We start from the raw sequence: 15,879 nt of genomic DNA on the forward strand, positions 1-15,879 counted from the left end.
GTTTTATTGAGAGGTCTGCTGCTTCCTTGTGCAATGCTCTTCTTACTATGACTTTTCCCCCAAAAAATTTGTATTTTTTTAAAAAGGTAACTGATTGCTTCTTTAACCAAAAGTTGTTTAATTTGCATTATCTTTGTAAGACTTTTCATATAAATAAATGAAAAAAAAATCATGAGAAACAATGCCTCAATTAGAAAAGAAGGTTCTACTTTACTATTGCCATGACACTGTTCAGGCCTCTGCCATCATGTATGGACTATTATCAGCCTATTAGCTAGAGCCTTTGATGAAATTTACATTTATTTATTTTGAGAAAGAGAAACACCGATTTGTTATTCCACCTATCTATGCACTCGTTGATTTTAAAAAATTTTTTTATTGATTTTTACAGAGGAAGAGATAGAAGCATGGATGAGAGAGAAACATCAAGCAGCTGCCTCCTCCTGCACACCCCCTACTGGGGATTGAGCCTGCAACCAAGGTACATGCCCTTGACCAGAATTGAACCTGGGACCCTTCAGTGCACGGGCCAACGCTCTATCCACAGAGCCAAACCAGTTAGGGCTCATTGATTCTTGCATGTGCTCTGACTGGGGATCCAACCTGTAACCTTGGTGCATTGGGGCGATGTTCCTAACTGAGCTACCCAGCCAGGGCTGATGAAATTTACATTTAAATTTACATGTGGGTCCTGGCCAGTTTGCTAAATGGTTAGAGCATTGCGCGCCCCCAACACCAAAGGGTAGCAGGTTTGATCATCTGGGTTGCAGGTGTGATCCCTGGCCCCCAGTTGGGGCTTATGCAGGAAACTGATCAATGTGTTTCTCTCACATGGATCCTTCTTTCTCTCTTCCCCTGCCTTCCACTCTATAAAAATCAATGGAACCCTAGCCAGTTTGGTTCAGTGGACAGAACATCAGCCTGGAGACTGAAGGGTTCTGGGCTTGATCCCTAGTAGAGGGTGTGCAGGAGGCAGCCAATCAATGGTTCTCTCTCATCATTGATGTTTCTATCTCTTTCTCCCTCTCCCTTTCTCTCTGAAATCAATTATATATATATATATGGAAAATATCCTCGGGTGAGGATTAACAACAACAAAATTACATGTGGGTCAGTGGTAAGTTTAAAACGATCTCTGCTGTGCTTGGTTGAAGAGACAGATCCAGTTATACTTCAGAACTGTAATATGATTTTTTCACTTTCTGTAAAAATAGTTACTATTCTAAAATTTTCCATAGCCAGGACCATAGGGGATCTCCAGTGGCTCATACCGTTCCCACTCCTAACCAACCTTCAAATAGAGAGAGAGTTTCTAATGGACAGAGCAAGGATCCCAAGGCAGTGCAGGCAGTGTTTTTATATATTTGTACTTTCAGATTCCTGGTTAAGTTGGCTTCAAGTCTGTCCCCAGAGACTCCAGGTCATGTCCAAGGCAGGAAGTTGCAATGCAAGAGCAGTCCCAGGAGCCAGTAAGTCAGGAAGTAGCCTAGAATGCACCGTGTGACTCGAGAACAGGTTTTCCAGTTGTACAGAAGTCCCATGATAGAGTTTCTGGGGACCCTTTGTCCTGGTGGGGAGTCTTCTGCAAGAGGCTTCCAAGGCACAGTCTCTAGAGATCTCAGCAGTGGCTCTTGATGCTGAAGCAAGTAAGCTGGAAACCAGTACACAATAGGAGTGGAGGAACCCAAAAACCTGGTGAGAACCTGGAAATCATAATAGGGGGAAACCCACACATTTATTGGAATGTCACTGCCTCAAATTGGACCAGCCTGGGGCTTGCCTGCTGCTGGGTGAACTATAATCCCATGACTAGAAATGTATTATGCTGGACATAAAATTTAGTATAGCTTAGGATATGCCTTATAAAGCTGTGCATGATATCAGCCAGTGACCTCAATGTTACAAATAAAAATAGCTAGACTAATTACCACAATAATGAGTTAATCAATAAAAAAAAACCCTTTGCAGGGTCCAATTATGGGATCCAATTAAAAAAAAAAAACCCTTTGCTTGGACTCTAACTCTAGGTTGTGATGTGGGGCTTTGGGAATGTAAGGTGGTTCCCTCATCCCAGGGGGATACAAAGCAGAGGGAAAGGGAGCAGAGGATACTATGGTTTAACATTCTCCCTTCTAGGGGCGTTCAGAGCCAAATGGCCTCCCTCACCTACCTGGAAATGCTAACCTTTGCTGGCATTCCCTCTACTAGCGAATCCAGCGACAAACACAGAATGCTATTTTCTGTTTCCCCTATGCCTCTTATTCGCACAGCTCAGAGAACTTTACAAACAGCCCATGTGTGCCTGAAACTGCTAAGGAGAGACAGTATGGAGACAAAAAGACTTCCTCAGAGTTAAGATGAAACTGGAGCCACAGCCCTAACCGGTTTGGCTCAGTAGATAGAGCGTCGGCCTGCGGACTGAAGGGTCCTGGGTTCGATTCCGGCCAAGGGCATGTACCTTGGTTGCGGGCACATCCCCAGTGGGAGGTGTGCAGGAGGCAGCTGATCGATGTTTCTCTCTCATCGATGCTTCTGACTCTCTATCCTCTCCCTCTCTGTAAAATATCAATAAAATATATTTTTAAAAAAAGAACAAAAGCCAAAACCGGTTTGGCTCAGTGGATAGAGCGTCGGCCTTCGGACTGAAAGGTCCCGGGTTCGATTCCGGTCAAGGGCATGTACCTTGGTTGCGGGCATATCCCCAGTGGGAGATGTGCAGGAGGCAGCTGATCGATGTTTCTCTCTCATCGATGTTTCTAGCTCTCTATCTCTCTCCCTTCCTCTCTGTAAAAAATCAATAAAATATATTAAAAAAAAAAAGAACAAAAAAACTGGAGCCACAGCCAGAAACAAAGAAGATGAAATTGCCTTAGCCCTTTTGGCTCAGTAGATGGAGTGTCAGCCCACAGACTGAAGCGTCCCGGGTTCGATTCCAGTCAAGGGCACGTACCTTGGTTGCAGGTTCCCCGGCCCTGGTGGAACCAAACGATGTGTCTCTCTCACATCGATGTTTCTCTCTGTCTCTCCCTCTCCCTTCCACTCTCTCTAAAAATCAATGGAAAAATATCCTTGAGTGAGGATTAACAACAACAACAAAAGATGGAATTAATGATCAAACCTTTCCCATCCCTTTATATTACACCACCACCCCGAACATTGCACAAGATGTCTCCTCTGAAAACTGAGCACCCGCTGAGTACCTCAGAGAGCCAACTATCAAGTTGACATTCTGGGTATAACTGTGTATTAGGGGAAGGTCCCAGAGGTATTCTCTGTGCCCATTCCTCTATCTCAGTCAAATCAGGTCCTCTTACAATTCTTATATATTTGTACACACCCTTCCTTTGCTTCTTAAATGGAATTTCTTCGTATTCTTTATGACCTGGCCTAAATATGACACCCTCCTTCAGTCAGCTATTTTGTTCCTCTGTGCTTCCCACAATACTTTATCTCAAAACAGCAAATTCTCTCCCATCCCACTGTCCTATAATTTCACCTGTTCAATGTCTGTCTCCCATTTCTACCATGAGATGCATTAGAGTAGCAATCTTATCTTACTCATGTTCCATCTTCTGTGGTCTGACCCAGGGTCTAGCACAAATAAAGCCCTCACATAGTTGTTGAATAAACAAACTAGGCACAGTTCACTCAAATGGGAGAAGTTAGCCGTCTTCCCCATTCCTGGCCCAGGGATTCTGTCTGTATTCACATCCTTTTCCCAGCCAGGAGTCCACCTCACCTGAATGTGCATGCACAAACTGCCAAACAGCAGCAGCGCTGCAGCGTGAACCAGGTACACAAACACCCGAGGGCTGAGGAATCCAGGATCAGGCTTCTCTAGAGTCTCATCGCTCTTGTTCCTTCGCATCCCAAGTGTAAGGCAGAGCCACGGGTGGGTGGTCACATATGTCCACGTTCCCCAGGTAACCAGTATAGCCACTGGTGCAGCCAGCAGAAAATTGGGCACCTGCTTAAGCTCATAGTATCTCAAAAAGCCAACATTCCAGTAGACATCCTGGATATAGCTGTATATTAGGGGAAGTTCCCAGGAGCACCAAGGTGGTTCATTTCCTTCTGCAATCCGGTAGCCCTTGTCCACAGCTAACTGCAGCAAGGGCTTAGGGATGGAGCGGGCTGAGCCTGGCAGACAGAACTGGGTGTAGGCGTAATACTGAAAGAGGGCAAAGGGAAGACCAAGTGTGAGCACAGACAGGAACACAGAGCCCATCAGCTTCAAGAGCTGCCTCAGAGGATTCAGCACCAGGAGAGAAGAGAAAAAGCCTTGGCACTGAGAATGTACGAGGAAGCCAACGCTGACCAGCCCGTTGGAGCGTACACCAGTAGCAAGAGCAAAGAGGAGTCCACTAGTCCAGCTTCGGCCCCTTTCCAGCTGCCCCATGGCGGTGAATGTCAGGAGGGCAAACAAAGCTTCTGAGTAACCAGCAGCCAGGAAGACATTGGCAGGGCTGAGGCAGAAAAGCAGTGCTCCGTAAAAGGCCTGGCGGGGACAGTGCAAAACCAGACAGCCCAGGTCGTGAAGTGCAACTGCAGCCAGGATAGAGAACAAGGAGTTGAGCAATGCTACTGAGATTAATAGGCAACTCCGTAGGCTCAGTAACCCCCGCAGGGGTCTCAGCAATTCAGTCCCCACCAACAGGGCCAGGGGGAAACCAGGGAAGAAGGCAAAGTTGTGCTCATACAGGTAGCCATGCTCAGCAATGAACAGAAAGTGTTCAGCATCCCAGTGAGACAGGCCACCCAGAAGACCTTCCACGAGTTGGTCCACAGAGCCCGAGGGGGCAAGGCGAGGAGGAGAGAAGGCTTCTGCATGGTGATCTGGGATGAAGGCATTGAAGAGAGCCTGTGGGATGAAGAAGAACCAGGAGTTTGGTTGAACAACTAGAAAAAAATAATTACTATTTAATAAAATTAAGAACAGATTTGTTTGGGGGGAATCAGTCAGTTTTGGACTGGTTAAATTTGAGTTGGACATTCCAGTGCAGAGGTCAATGAGGCAGTGAGATATATGAGTCTGAAGGTCAGAAGAATGATCAGGGCTAGAGATATAAATTTGGGAGTCATAAGTAACGGGCAGTATTTAAAGGTATGGGACTGAAGGCGAGCGCTAGGACATACAGACAGAGCTCCGCAGACTGGGCCCTGTTCCCATCAACATTTAGTGACTTGAAAGGGGGTGAGGATCCCGCAGTGAAGATAAAAAACAGTCAGGCACACTCCTCCGCCCGAGAGCACCCCTGCAGCTTTTCCTTTCCCTTCTTCTTCCCTTTCAGGCATGGATCTCCTAAACTCTAAGGGACCCCAGGAGACTTGCAACCAGGGGAGCAATGGGCAGCGGGCAGCTCGTCCTGGGCTAACCCTCATTGCTTCCAGTGTCCCCTTTTCTCTGATTTCTCAGTGAGCCAAAGCAGTTCCGCTAGACTCATTTCTTTTCCATAACATGTCTAGAGAGCTAAGCAGCCCTGCCTAGGATAGAAAAGTTGCTTCTTCTATTCTAAGCCCTTCCTTGTTTAACTGTCCCCAGCTTTAATAAATGTGCTTTCAAAATCACACACAAAAAAGAAGAAACAGTCAGTGAGGTAGGGGAAAAATAGGAGAGTATGGTGTCTTAGATCCAAGTGAAGCAAGGGAGTGATCAGTTCTGTTAAGTGCTACCAATAAGTAAGATGGGGACTGAAAACTGATCACTAGATTTAGCAATGTGAAGGTCACTGGTGACTTTGACAAGAGCTATTTCAGTGGGGTGGAGGAGAGAGAAGATTGCCTAGACTGGGTTCAACAGCAAAGGGAAGAAGGGAGATAGTGCATAAGACAATTATTTGGAGGAGGTTTGCTGTAAAGGCAAGCAGAGAAATGGGGTAGTAGGAGAATGACAATGTGGGTAAAGATAAATCTTTTTTTTTTTTAAGGTGGGAGATAGCCCGGCTGGTGTGGCTCTGTGGCTGAGGTCACAGTTCAATTCCCAGTCAGGTCACATGTCCAGGTTGTGGGTTCAATTCCCAGCAGGGGGCATGCAGGAGGCAGCTGATCAATGATTCTCTCTCATCATTGATGTTTCTATCTCTCTCTCCCTCTCCCTTCCTCTCTGAAATCAATAAAAAATATATATATATTTAAGGTGGGAGATAAGTGTTTCCTAGTGGGAATAAATCCGTGGAAAGGAAACGAGTACACAAGAAAGAGAATGGAGAACTGCTGGAGCAGGCGACAGGGGATGGAATCTGCTGCACAGGTGGAGGAGCCAGCCTTGGAGAGGAGGACAGACAGCTCACCCAACCTTCCACAGTGAAGGCACAGAGGTGAAGATGTAGGTATGCTGATGGATGTGGTGTGAGCATGCAGAAAGTCGCTTCTGGCCCTAGCTGGTTTGGCTCAGTGGATAGAGCATCAGCCTGTGGACTGAAGGGTCTTGGGTTCGATTCTAGTCAAGGGCACATGCCAGGGTTGCAGGCTCAATCCCCAGTAGGGGGCATGCAGGAGGCAGCCAATCCATGATTCTCTCTCATCATTGGTGTTTCTATCTTTCTCTTCCTCTCCCTTCCTCTCTAAAATCAATAAAAATATATTTAAAAAAAAAAAGAAAGTCGCTTCTGGTTGCTTCTATTTTTTACTCAGGAAAGCAATTTGGGGAAAAGACATTAGAGACTTATTAAAGACTAACACATGTAAAATATGTCATCTATAATCTCAGCTCTCAAAACAGGGAATCACCCAGGTAGTTTTAGAAATACCAATGCCTGGGTTCCTTCTCCAGAGTTGATGATTTAACTGGTATGGGTTACAGCCTGGGCATTGAGTTTTTTTAAAACTCTCCCCAGTGATTCGAATGTGCAGAAAATGGAGGTGGGGTGGGGTGCATGGACAAGAGAAATACACTAACATTGCCAGGTAGCATTAAAGACTCAATTGGATTAATGATATTGAATAAAAGGAAACTAGTTACTACAGTTGTGTGTTTTACTCTGGGCAGATGCAAGCATGGAATGACAGAGAACTGAATTTAACCAAGGTTGGACATAGGGAGAAGGGAGTAAGTGAGCTGTGTGTGTATGCATGATGGAGCATGGAATCCAAGCTCAGTAAAAAGTGGAGCTGAAGGCTTGAGGTTGGTGAGAGTCAGCGAAAAGTGGTAGGATCAATGGATTATAAATCCTGAGGGGTTAAAAGAATCATTAGAGCTGGGATACTAGAGAAAGTGAGCTGAAATGATAGGAGATAATGGTCAGGTGTATCAGCCTTATTAATATTCAAACCATCAAGAAATCAATAGTTGTGCTGGAAAGAGTAACTGAATCAGAAGCTAAAACTTTCAAGGAATGAGGAGGAATGAGCTGTCATTAACACAGATGACAGCCATAGCTGGTTTGGCTCAGTGGATAGAGCCACGGCCTGCAAACTGAAGGGTCCCAGTTTCGATTCAGTCAATGGCACATGCCCGGGTTGTGGGCTCAATCCCCAGCGGGGGGGTGTGCAGGAGGCAGCTGATCGATGTTTCTCTCTCATCGATGTTTCTAACTCTCTATCCCTCTCCCTTCCTCTCTGTAAAAAACCAATAAAATAAATAAATAAATAAATAAATAAATAAATAAATAAATAAAACACGACTATTTAAAAAAAAAAAGAATTCCTTCTTTTTTTACAGCAGCGTAGTGACTTTAGGGAAGCTCTTTAAACCTTCTGGGCCTCTGCTGTTCATGTGTAAAACAAGGGATTAAAGACCATTCCTAAGAGTCTTGCCCATTTTCCAGCTATGAAGCCTAAGTGTCTATGGTTCCAACCACCTGGGGGGGCACACCTCGGAGGTGGAAAGAAGATGAGGACTATTCTTAGTGTCTAGCCCAGTCATGTGGCAACGGCATGTTCAGCACAAAAGATCAGAGACTGACCTGTAGCACCAGAGTCAGGGCCCGGCAGCTGACCGCAAACCTCAGCACCTCTTTCCGGGATGGGTCCAGGGGCCACATCCTCTCACCACAGGAATTCAAGGGTGTTGCTGCCAGGACTGAGCTCCCTCAGGTTTCTAAACTCCAAAACCCAAGAAGGAAATGTCACACATGGGCTGAAAGTAAATTCCTGAAAGCGTTCTCCACAGGAGACTCCCCCTTCAGCATTACTAGGCAAATTTAACCACTTAACTTCCCAAAGGAGGGAAAAGCATCTTGAAGGCAGATGTCATTTGGTGTCACTCTGAAGCACTATGTTCCTGTTGGGAAAATTCCACACATATAGGCATGAAATCGGAAAGCTAAATTCACAGCAAATCTTTTTTTTTTGTTAATCCTCACCCAAGGATATGTTTTCCATTGTTTTTTTTTTTTTAGAGAGAATGGAGGAGGGGAAGAGACGGAGAAACATAGATGTGAAAGAGACACATCGATTGGTTGCCTCGCACTCATTCCCGGCCTTTGATGGGAATCAAATCGAGGACCCTGCGGTCCCTGGGGCAGACACTTTAACCAGTGAGCCAAACAGGCTAGGGCTCGCAGCACATCTTTAAAAAGCTTGTTGAGTGCCCCCCTCCCCCCCCTTCAGTATGCAGGAACTAAAGACCTAAGTTCAGGCCCTGGCTCTGTCACTCACAAGTTCTCATTTAGTCCTTCTGAACCTCAGTTCTTTATGTATACAATGAGATCAGATCATTTTGCCCATCTCACAAAACTGTCATGACGGTGAACTGGACTAAAGTGTGAAGAAGTACTACTACATCTATATTGTGGTTGGTGTTATTTGGTGTGTGCCCTTTTCCTCTTGCCCAGAATAATAAACTAGGTCCCAAACCAGAGTCCCAAAAATGGGGCATAGAACTGAACTGGAAAGACCATAATGACTACACACTTCAGCTTAGCTCTCTGATGTGTGTTCAGCTGGTCTGTTAAATTAAGTGGAGAAGGAAAAGAAAACCACCACTCGGCAGGACTTAAACCAGCTTACATTGCTAAAACAAACTTAGGGGGAAGACAGAGTTGACTACTAGAGACAGAGAAAATGTATTTCGCATTTCTTTGTTGGAATGGCAGCAACATATAAACAACTGCAAAGCCATTTTGAGGCAAGGAATGCACTTCAAGGCTTTTTATTATTAAAAACAAAACAAAACAAAAAACAACACACCACACAGTCTCTTGGGCTAAAAGAAGTAGCAATGGCTCTTACAAAACCAGTCTGGGAAATCAGAAAGAAGGGCAAGAACATCAGATACAACTCCCTGATTTGGTGTTCTTGCCCCAGTTCCACCCCACAAACATCCACTGAGTTCCTGATGTATGTCAGGGTTCTATCCCTAAAGAAAAAAAAAAATTGAGAAATTAACAGGGAGGGCTGGAATATTTTTCTTTCTTCTCTGATCTGGCTAATACCTACCAAGCCTTTAGGTATCACTTGTCTGAAATTCTTGTCTGACCTTCACTAGACTATGTGTTCTCATTGTACTCTGACATGTGGTCTTAGTGCTATTGCTTAAGTAAGTTGCTTGGGAGGGCAGGGGCTTTGTCTTCCTTAAGGGTTCACAACTACATCCCCAGGGCCTAGCATACAAACAAACTATCTTAAGCCTGTGTTCTGATTGAGTGTAAGTGGTAAGAACAGGATGTGTCATTACCAGTTCATTGGCTCTGGGTATAAAATCACTGCTGGGGGGGGGGGGGAGGTTGGGGGCTAATTGGGGGAAGACTACAAAGTCACAAGAATACCTTAACCAATAAAGATATTAAAGATTAAAAAAATAAAAAATAAAATAAAATCCCTGCTTAAAGGATTCTTCTCACCATACTCCTGTTAAGAGCAAGACTACAAAGTCACAAGAAGCCATCTATATATCTAAAAGCCTAAGTGACCGTTGGGCCAGTAGCTATGATGCACACTGACCACAAGGGGGGCAGACACTCAATGCATAGGCATGGAAACATGGAACAGACTGATGAATCTCAGAGGAAAGGGGGTAGGGGAGAGGGTGTGAAGAGATTAACCAAAGATCTCATATGCATACAAGAAACCCGGTGCACAGATTCGTGCACTGGTGGGGTCCCTCGGCCTGGCCTGTGGGGATTGGGCCAAAATTGGCAGTCCGACATCACCTGAGGGGTCCCAGATTGTGAGAGGGTGCAGGCCAGACCGAGGGACCCCACCAGTGCACGAATCTGTGCACCAGGTCTCTAGTCCTATATAATAAAAGGGTAATATGCAAATCGACCGAACGGCAGAACGAATGGCTGCTATGATGCTCAGTAACCACCAGGGGGAAGACACTCAATGCAGGAGCTGCACCCTGGTGGTCAGTGTGCTCCCACAGGGAGAGCACCGCTCAGCCAGAAGCCCTGAGCCGGGCTCACGGCTGGCGAGCGAGCCTCTCCCGCCTCCACTGCAACACTAAGGACATCCGACTGCCGGCTTAGGCCTGCTCCCCGTCAGTCAGACATCCCCCGAGGGCTCCCGGACTGAGGGGACCCTCCCTCCAGTGCACAAATTTCGTGCACTGGGCCTCTAGTAGAAAAATAAAATTTCTCCATAAAGGAAGCAAGATTGGCCAATAGCAACAGTACCTATCCTCAGCACAAGGGGGCGCCTGCTGCTTACTCCATCACCAGGAAGCCAAGAGGAAGGGAGGGGCCACCAACAGCACACCGGTTTGCTCATCAAAATTCAGTTCAAAGGCAAGCTTCGGAAAACCCCAAAGAGGCAGTTTGTGCGTCTATCCAACATTTCCAACGTTTGACTCGCTGAATCAAGAGGAATCATAGAAACAGGCACCACCAAACCTCACACGGTCACTGGTTCTCTACCCTTCGCTTTCTGCCCTTCTTCAGTTCCCATCCACATGCAGAAGAGAAGTTAGGAACAGAAAAGCACTTAACCCACCTCTGCCTCTTCACCAGGCTGCCATTCTTCCTTCCTCTCTCCAGAGTCAAGCTCTAGCCCCAGCGACCACAGGAGACTTGTAGCCCTAATTTACAGGTAAACCAAGTAAAAACAAAATAAAGCCAGTGAGTCCTCCCTCTCAGCTAATTGCCACCCTCACTTCCCAACAACCCCTTTGCCAAATCACTCTCTCTGAACTGTCAGGACACAAAGCTACTAGTTTTACTCCATTTTCCCATGAGATAAATAGGCCCCTGAGGTGAGTAATAAAAAATCTCCCTAGTTTTTGCATGAGAGATCTCATTAAACCCTGTGAGGGCAGTATAATTACCGTCGCCATTTTTATAGATGTGGAAACTGAGGCTCACTGGGGTCAAGCGGCACACTCAAGTCTGTATTTGAAGAGAACGTCATTTTCTCTCTTTCATTTTTAAATTCTGAAACCTCATGCTCTTCCTAGCAGGCCTCACACCGGCCAAAGCGGATGCGCTCTTTCTAACACAGGATTACAACCCAGGTCTCCCTTCCCCAGCCCGGTCTTGTCCGACGCCGGGTGTGTTGAGGGCAGGGAGGGCCTGAGAATGCAGGGAAGCCTGAACGGGAGCCCTGGACTCTGGGGGAGACTGTCATCCCCTGTGGGTGGGGAAATCGCTGAAACAAGGGTCCTCAAGGCCAGAGGCCCCGCTGGCCGTCGCGAGCCGCGTCTAGCCCGCTTCTTTCAGACACAGCCCCGAGCTGGCACCGGGCATCTCCTCTCCCCAAAGGGCCCGGGGATAGTTCCGAGGGGGCCGGCGGGGCCAGGCCCGGCCGCAGGGCCGGAAGGCAGGGGAGGGCGGGAGACGGCAGAGGAAGAGGCGGCACCCCGAGGCCGCGATGGCGGGGGGGCGGGGCTTCCGCTTCTCGGCGGCCTCCGCTCATTTCCCTCCGCCTCCGTTTGACAACTTCCCTCCCCCAAGAACGTTTGGGCTCCCACGCTGGCGCCGAGTCCCCAGCATCTGCCCGACTCGACCTCCCAGACGGGGTCCGAACCTCAGCTCCTCCATCCGGGAACGCGAGCGGCCGCGCCTGCGCACTGGCTCCGCCGGCCGCGGCCCCGCCCGGCTCGGAGCTGCTCCGCCCCCTCCGCGGCGGCCATGATGACTCCGGGCCTGCGGGCGGGGACGGCCGAGCCCCTCCGCTCTGCGCCCTCCGCCTGGCACCTTCCCGCCCTGGTGACCCCTGGAGACTTGCCCTCCCGCACTACCCTGTCCTCGGCCCCCTCCCCCGCCTTCACTTGGTCCCCGGGCAGCTGTGTCAGAGTCGGGGTTCTTGCCCCGGTTCCATCCCGCAGACACCAGAGTCCCCGGTGTGCGCAGGCTCTCGGAGTCGGGCTGCCCGCGGCCTCTCTTCACAGAAGCCCGAGCCGTACTTTGCCTGCTGTCTGGGCGACAGCTCAGCACGGGGCCCGGCGCACAGGAGATGTTCTCCGAATAGGAAGACACGCCTTCTTGGGGTGTCTGTGGCCTGAGCGGCACCCTGCGTCTTGGGTGTGAAGAGTGGGGGATCCCCTGACTTCCAACTCGTCCAGCTCCCGGGGGCCTTCTGTCCCGCCAGCCCTCAGCCCCACCTCGGGCGGCCAGTGAGGACGGAGAAAGGCGCTTCCGAGAACCCCCCAGGCCGCCCTTCTTCCTCCTTCGAGCCGCTTCCCTCGTAGGAAGTGGGGCCGAAAAAGGAGAAGGAAAAAAAGCCGACTCGACACAACCGTCTGTTGGGGAGGAGCGGCCGGTTGGTCCCTGTAACGGAAACTGTTAGAGCAACTTTGCACCCCGCTTAAAGGAAGCGATAATAAATCCTTCTCCGCGGGTCGCCTCCTCGTTTCTCAGGAGCCCAGGCCCCTGCGGTTTCAGTTATCGGCCCTCGGAGCCGCGGGAGGTTTATCTGCAGCAACAGCCGCTCCTGCGGGCGGAACAAAGGCGAGGGCTGCGTCCCAGGCCGACTAGCCCAGGCCGGCATCTTCCGATTCTTTATAGGTCACTTCAGGCCCGGAGACCTACACTACCCTTAGGTATTCGCTGTGTGTAAGGTGGATAAAACATAAAACCCGTTTTAGTTGTTCGTTAGAGGACAGGGGGGAATGGAGTTGAGAAGACTCTTCCCCACCCGGAGGTGAATGGGCAGCTGGAGACTTGGTTGTGGCTGGAGACTCTACAAGCCGTGGGCCTCCAAGCAGCACTCTGCTTGCAAAGACAAAACAGAAGCGAACTGTCCTTGCTCTGTGAATTCACGTGGGGAAAGGAAATGCATTCCAAGTTTCCCTCTGCCCACACCAGATTCCCTCAAAAATCTACGTGTAAAAAGGAGCGTGGTTGCCCTGGCCTGGGTGGCTCCGTGGTGAGCATCGACCTATGAGAGAAGTAAAGAAATAAAAATAAAATCTTTGGCCTGACCAGTGTGGCTCAGTGGCTGATGGTCAGGAAACCTATCTATATTTCCATCCGGTTCATGGAAACCTATGAACCAGATGGTCAAGGTTTGATTCCCCGTCAGGGCACATGTCCGGGTTGCAGGCCCTATCCCCAGGAGGGGGTGTGCAGGAGGCAGCCCTTAGCATTCTCTCCCATCATTGATGTTTCTGTCTCTCTCTCCCTCGCCCTTCTCTGAAATCAATAAAAATATGTTGTTTTTTTTAAAAAAAAGGGCAGGAGTCTCCTGTGACAATTCAGAATGTTTTCTAAAAACTCATCTGTCACCCTTTAGAGGTAGAACTTTGTCCAGATCTTCTACTTCCCTGCAATTTCTCCTTCTTTTCCTTCTCTGCTACCCACCCCCCTCCTCTTCCGCTCTGTTTCCTGTTTCATTTTCTGGCTCCTGCTCCGACAGGAAAACGTGGAAGCGGAATCTCGTGCTCTCAAAGCCCTGGCTTGTCAGAATAGAAGACTAGGTGGGATGGGAGGCGGTTCTCAGCCTCCAAGGCTGTGAGTACGTAGTGGAAGAGGCAACTCTATCTAGTCTGCTTTCAGAGTCAGCAGCTAAAATGGAGCCTGCATCTGCACTGAACCAGCTGAGCGAGCGGCACTGTGGGAGCCAAGGAGACAGAGATGGATCCCAGGGCTCCAGAATGACTACACCACCCAGCCACTTCCATGAAGAAGCAGAGATCCTACACCACCAAGAAACAACTTCATAATACACACCCCTGACCTAAACAATACATCACTGCTTCTAGAATCCTAGGATGGAAGTGACATTTCTGTTTTTTGAACTTGCCTGGCTCTGCTCATGCCGTTTCCCCTGCCTGAAACCCTTCCCTGCCAGACTACCCTTTGGCAAACCCACTGCATTCAGATGTCAGCTGAATGTCACCTCCTCACAGAGGCCTTCCCTGACGATCCAGCCACAATCACCACCCTGTACTAGCCCAGCACCCTGTTCTGTTTTCTTGTTTTGTTTGTTAATCCTCATCTGAGGATATTTTTTTCCCATTGATTTTTAGAGAGAGTGGAAGGGAGGGAGAGAGATGTGAGAGAGACACATCAATTAATTGCCTCCCACATGCACCCCGGAGCCCGCAACCAACCGAGGTATGTGCTCTTGCTGGGAATCAAACCCACAACCCTTTAGTCTGCAGGCTGGCACTCTAACCACTGAGCCAAACCAGCTAGGGTGTGTTCTGTATTCTTCATAGTACTTATCACCACCCGATGGTCCTGTCCATGAATTTTACTCATCATCTGTTTTCCTGTTATGGAAAGTAAGCTTTGTGAGAGTCAGGGGCCTTGTTCAAAGTATTACCAGCACTTAGAACAGTACTTTCTTTGCACATTGTATGTACTCAATAAAGATATGGTGGACAAATCAATTTAACCTGATACCTATAGTTTATGGATGCAGGAACAAAGACTCAGGGGAAGTGACTAGCCTGGTTACACAGCTAGTGGCAGAGGTGAGACTTAAATTTCGGTCTCTAGCTTCCCAGGTTGTTGTTTTTTTTCTAACATTCTATACTATTTACATTTTTCTCAGGTTTACCTCTTTCCCTCTCTTCTTTTTTTCCGCTCCACTAAGTCTGTATGGGATATACCAAGAATACCACATAGGGCACACCAACTCCTAACTACTCTTTCCTCCACTAAATTCCTCTCTTACCTGTTTGATTTATTCAACAAAGTGGGAGTGCCTACTCTGAGAGGGGATGAGGGTGAACACTGAGTAAGCAGACAGTTCTTGTCCTCATGGAAATAATATCTACCTCATGGATTTCATATGCGTGGCATAAAGTGCTCAGGAAGGATGGGCTGTTAGACCCTCCTGAATGAAAGAAGTGATTTTTCTGCTGAAAGTGTGGAGGAAGTTCTCTGGAGCATTCCCCTCCCTGAAGCAACCTGACAACTCATTCCTCTGGCCACATCTGGAGATCACCTTGGCCTCGGCTGGGCAGAGAAACAGTGCTGTGTATTAGCTCAGTTTCCAGACACTAAACTTTCCATGACCCCAGTCCTATTTGAATATTGGAGAAGCTTTGTTCTGGGACATTGGCCTCTGATACCTGTCATTGCCAGCTGTTAGTAGGCAGTGCTAATGACTGATGACAAGCAGCTGTACCTTACCAGAACTTTATGCTACTTCCTTTCACTACGGATTAAAAGGCATTAATTGGCAGTTTCCAAGAATGCTAGGTGACATTTACATCCATCCTGAAACCTGGGGTGGCCAAAAGCATGCATTTTGGGTTTCTGCTGTATCTCTTGAAGATGCCCATCCACTCCAGGACAAAGGCCCTGCCCTCCTCCCAGTTGCAGAACCCAAACACTGATCCTTTAAAGGCCATGGACACTAGGTTATTTTTTCACTCTTTCTTTGGTGTTTGCCTTTCTGTAGTTAGAAAACCTTGACCCCGCTGAGAGGCCTAGTGGGAAGGGCCTTAGCCACTTAGGGGTGGCACTGGCTGCAAAGCAAAAGAGCCAATGAGGTTCAGAGTATTGTTTAGGCCAGACTTGGATGCTCTCCAGCTATGAAAGAAGGTTAAGG

General features: G+C 48.1%; 1 protein-coding gene across 3 annotated transcripts; it reads right to left on the reverse strand.

Moving 5' to 3' along the window:
• Window positions 1–1,338: 1,338 nt before the first annotated feature.
• On the reverse strand, window positions 1,339–12,565 carry PIGV (phosphatidylinositol glycan anchor biosynthesis class V). Of its 3 annotated transcripts, XM_006097304.3 has the most exons (6): window positions 11,902–12,565; window positions 11,204–11,264; window positions 10,873–10,957; window positions 7,905–8,038; window positions 3,740–4,861; window positions 1,339–1,703 (listed from the first exon to the last, which is right to left on the reverse strand). In XM_006097304.3, the coding sequence occupies exons 4-6, from the start codon at window positions 7,980–7,982 to the stop codon at window positions 1,422–1,424; spliced, it is 1,482 nt and encodes a 493-aa protein (XP_006097366.1). In that variant the 5' UTR covers window positions 7,983–8,038; window positions 10,873–10,957; window positions 11,204–11,264; window positions 11,902–12,565; the 3' UTR covers window positions 1,339–1,421. The 3 variants fall into 3 exon arrangements, with proteins under 3 accessions (XP_006097366.1, XP_023616785.1, XP_006097365.1); XM_023761017.1 differs by lacking the exon at window positions 11,204–11,264; XM_006097303.3 differs by lacking the exon at window positions 11,902–12,565 and having other exon boundaries at window positions 11,204–11,883.
• Between the last annotated feature and the right edge of the window lie 3,314 nt (window positions 12,566–15,879).

The sequence above is a fragment of the Myotis lucifugus genome, unplaced genomic scaffold (assembly GCF_000147115.1).
Source record: "Myotis lucifugus unplaced genomic scaffold, Myoluc2.0 scaffold_197, whole genome shotgun sequence".
Classification (NCBI taxonomy): domain Eukaryota; kingdom Metazoa; phylum Chordata; class Mammalia; order Chiroptera; family Vespertilionidae; genus Myotis; species Myotis lucifugus.

Excerpts from the sequence above, each read along its gene's own strand:
- PIGV (XM_023761017.1), bottom strand. The coding sequence starts at position 7,982 with ATGTGGCCCCTGGACCCATCCCGGAAAGAGGTGCTGAGGTTTGCGGTC. Across the intron at positions 4,862-7,904 it reads CCCTGACTCTGGTGCTACAG|GCTCTCTTCAATGCCTTCAT; the intron begins GTCAGTCTCTGA and ends TTCATCCCACAG. Across the intron at positions 1,704-3,739 it reads GTTTGTGCATGCACATTCAG|GTTCTCACCAGGTTTTTGGG; the intron begins GTGAGGTGGACT and ends TATGATTTCCAG.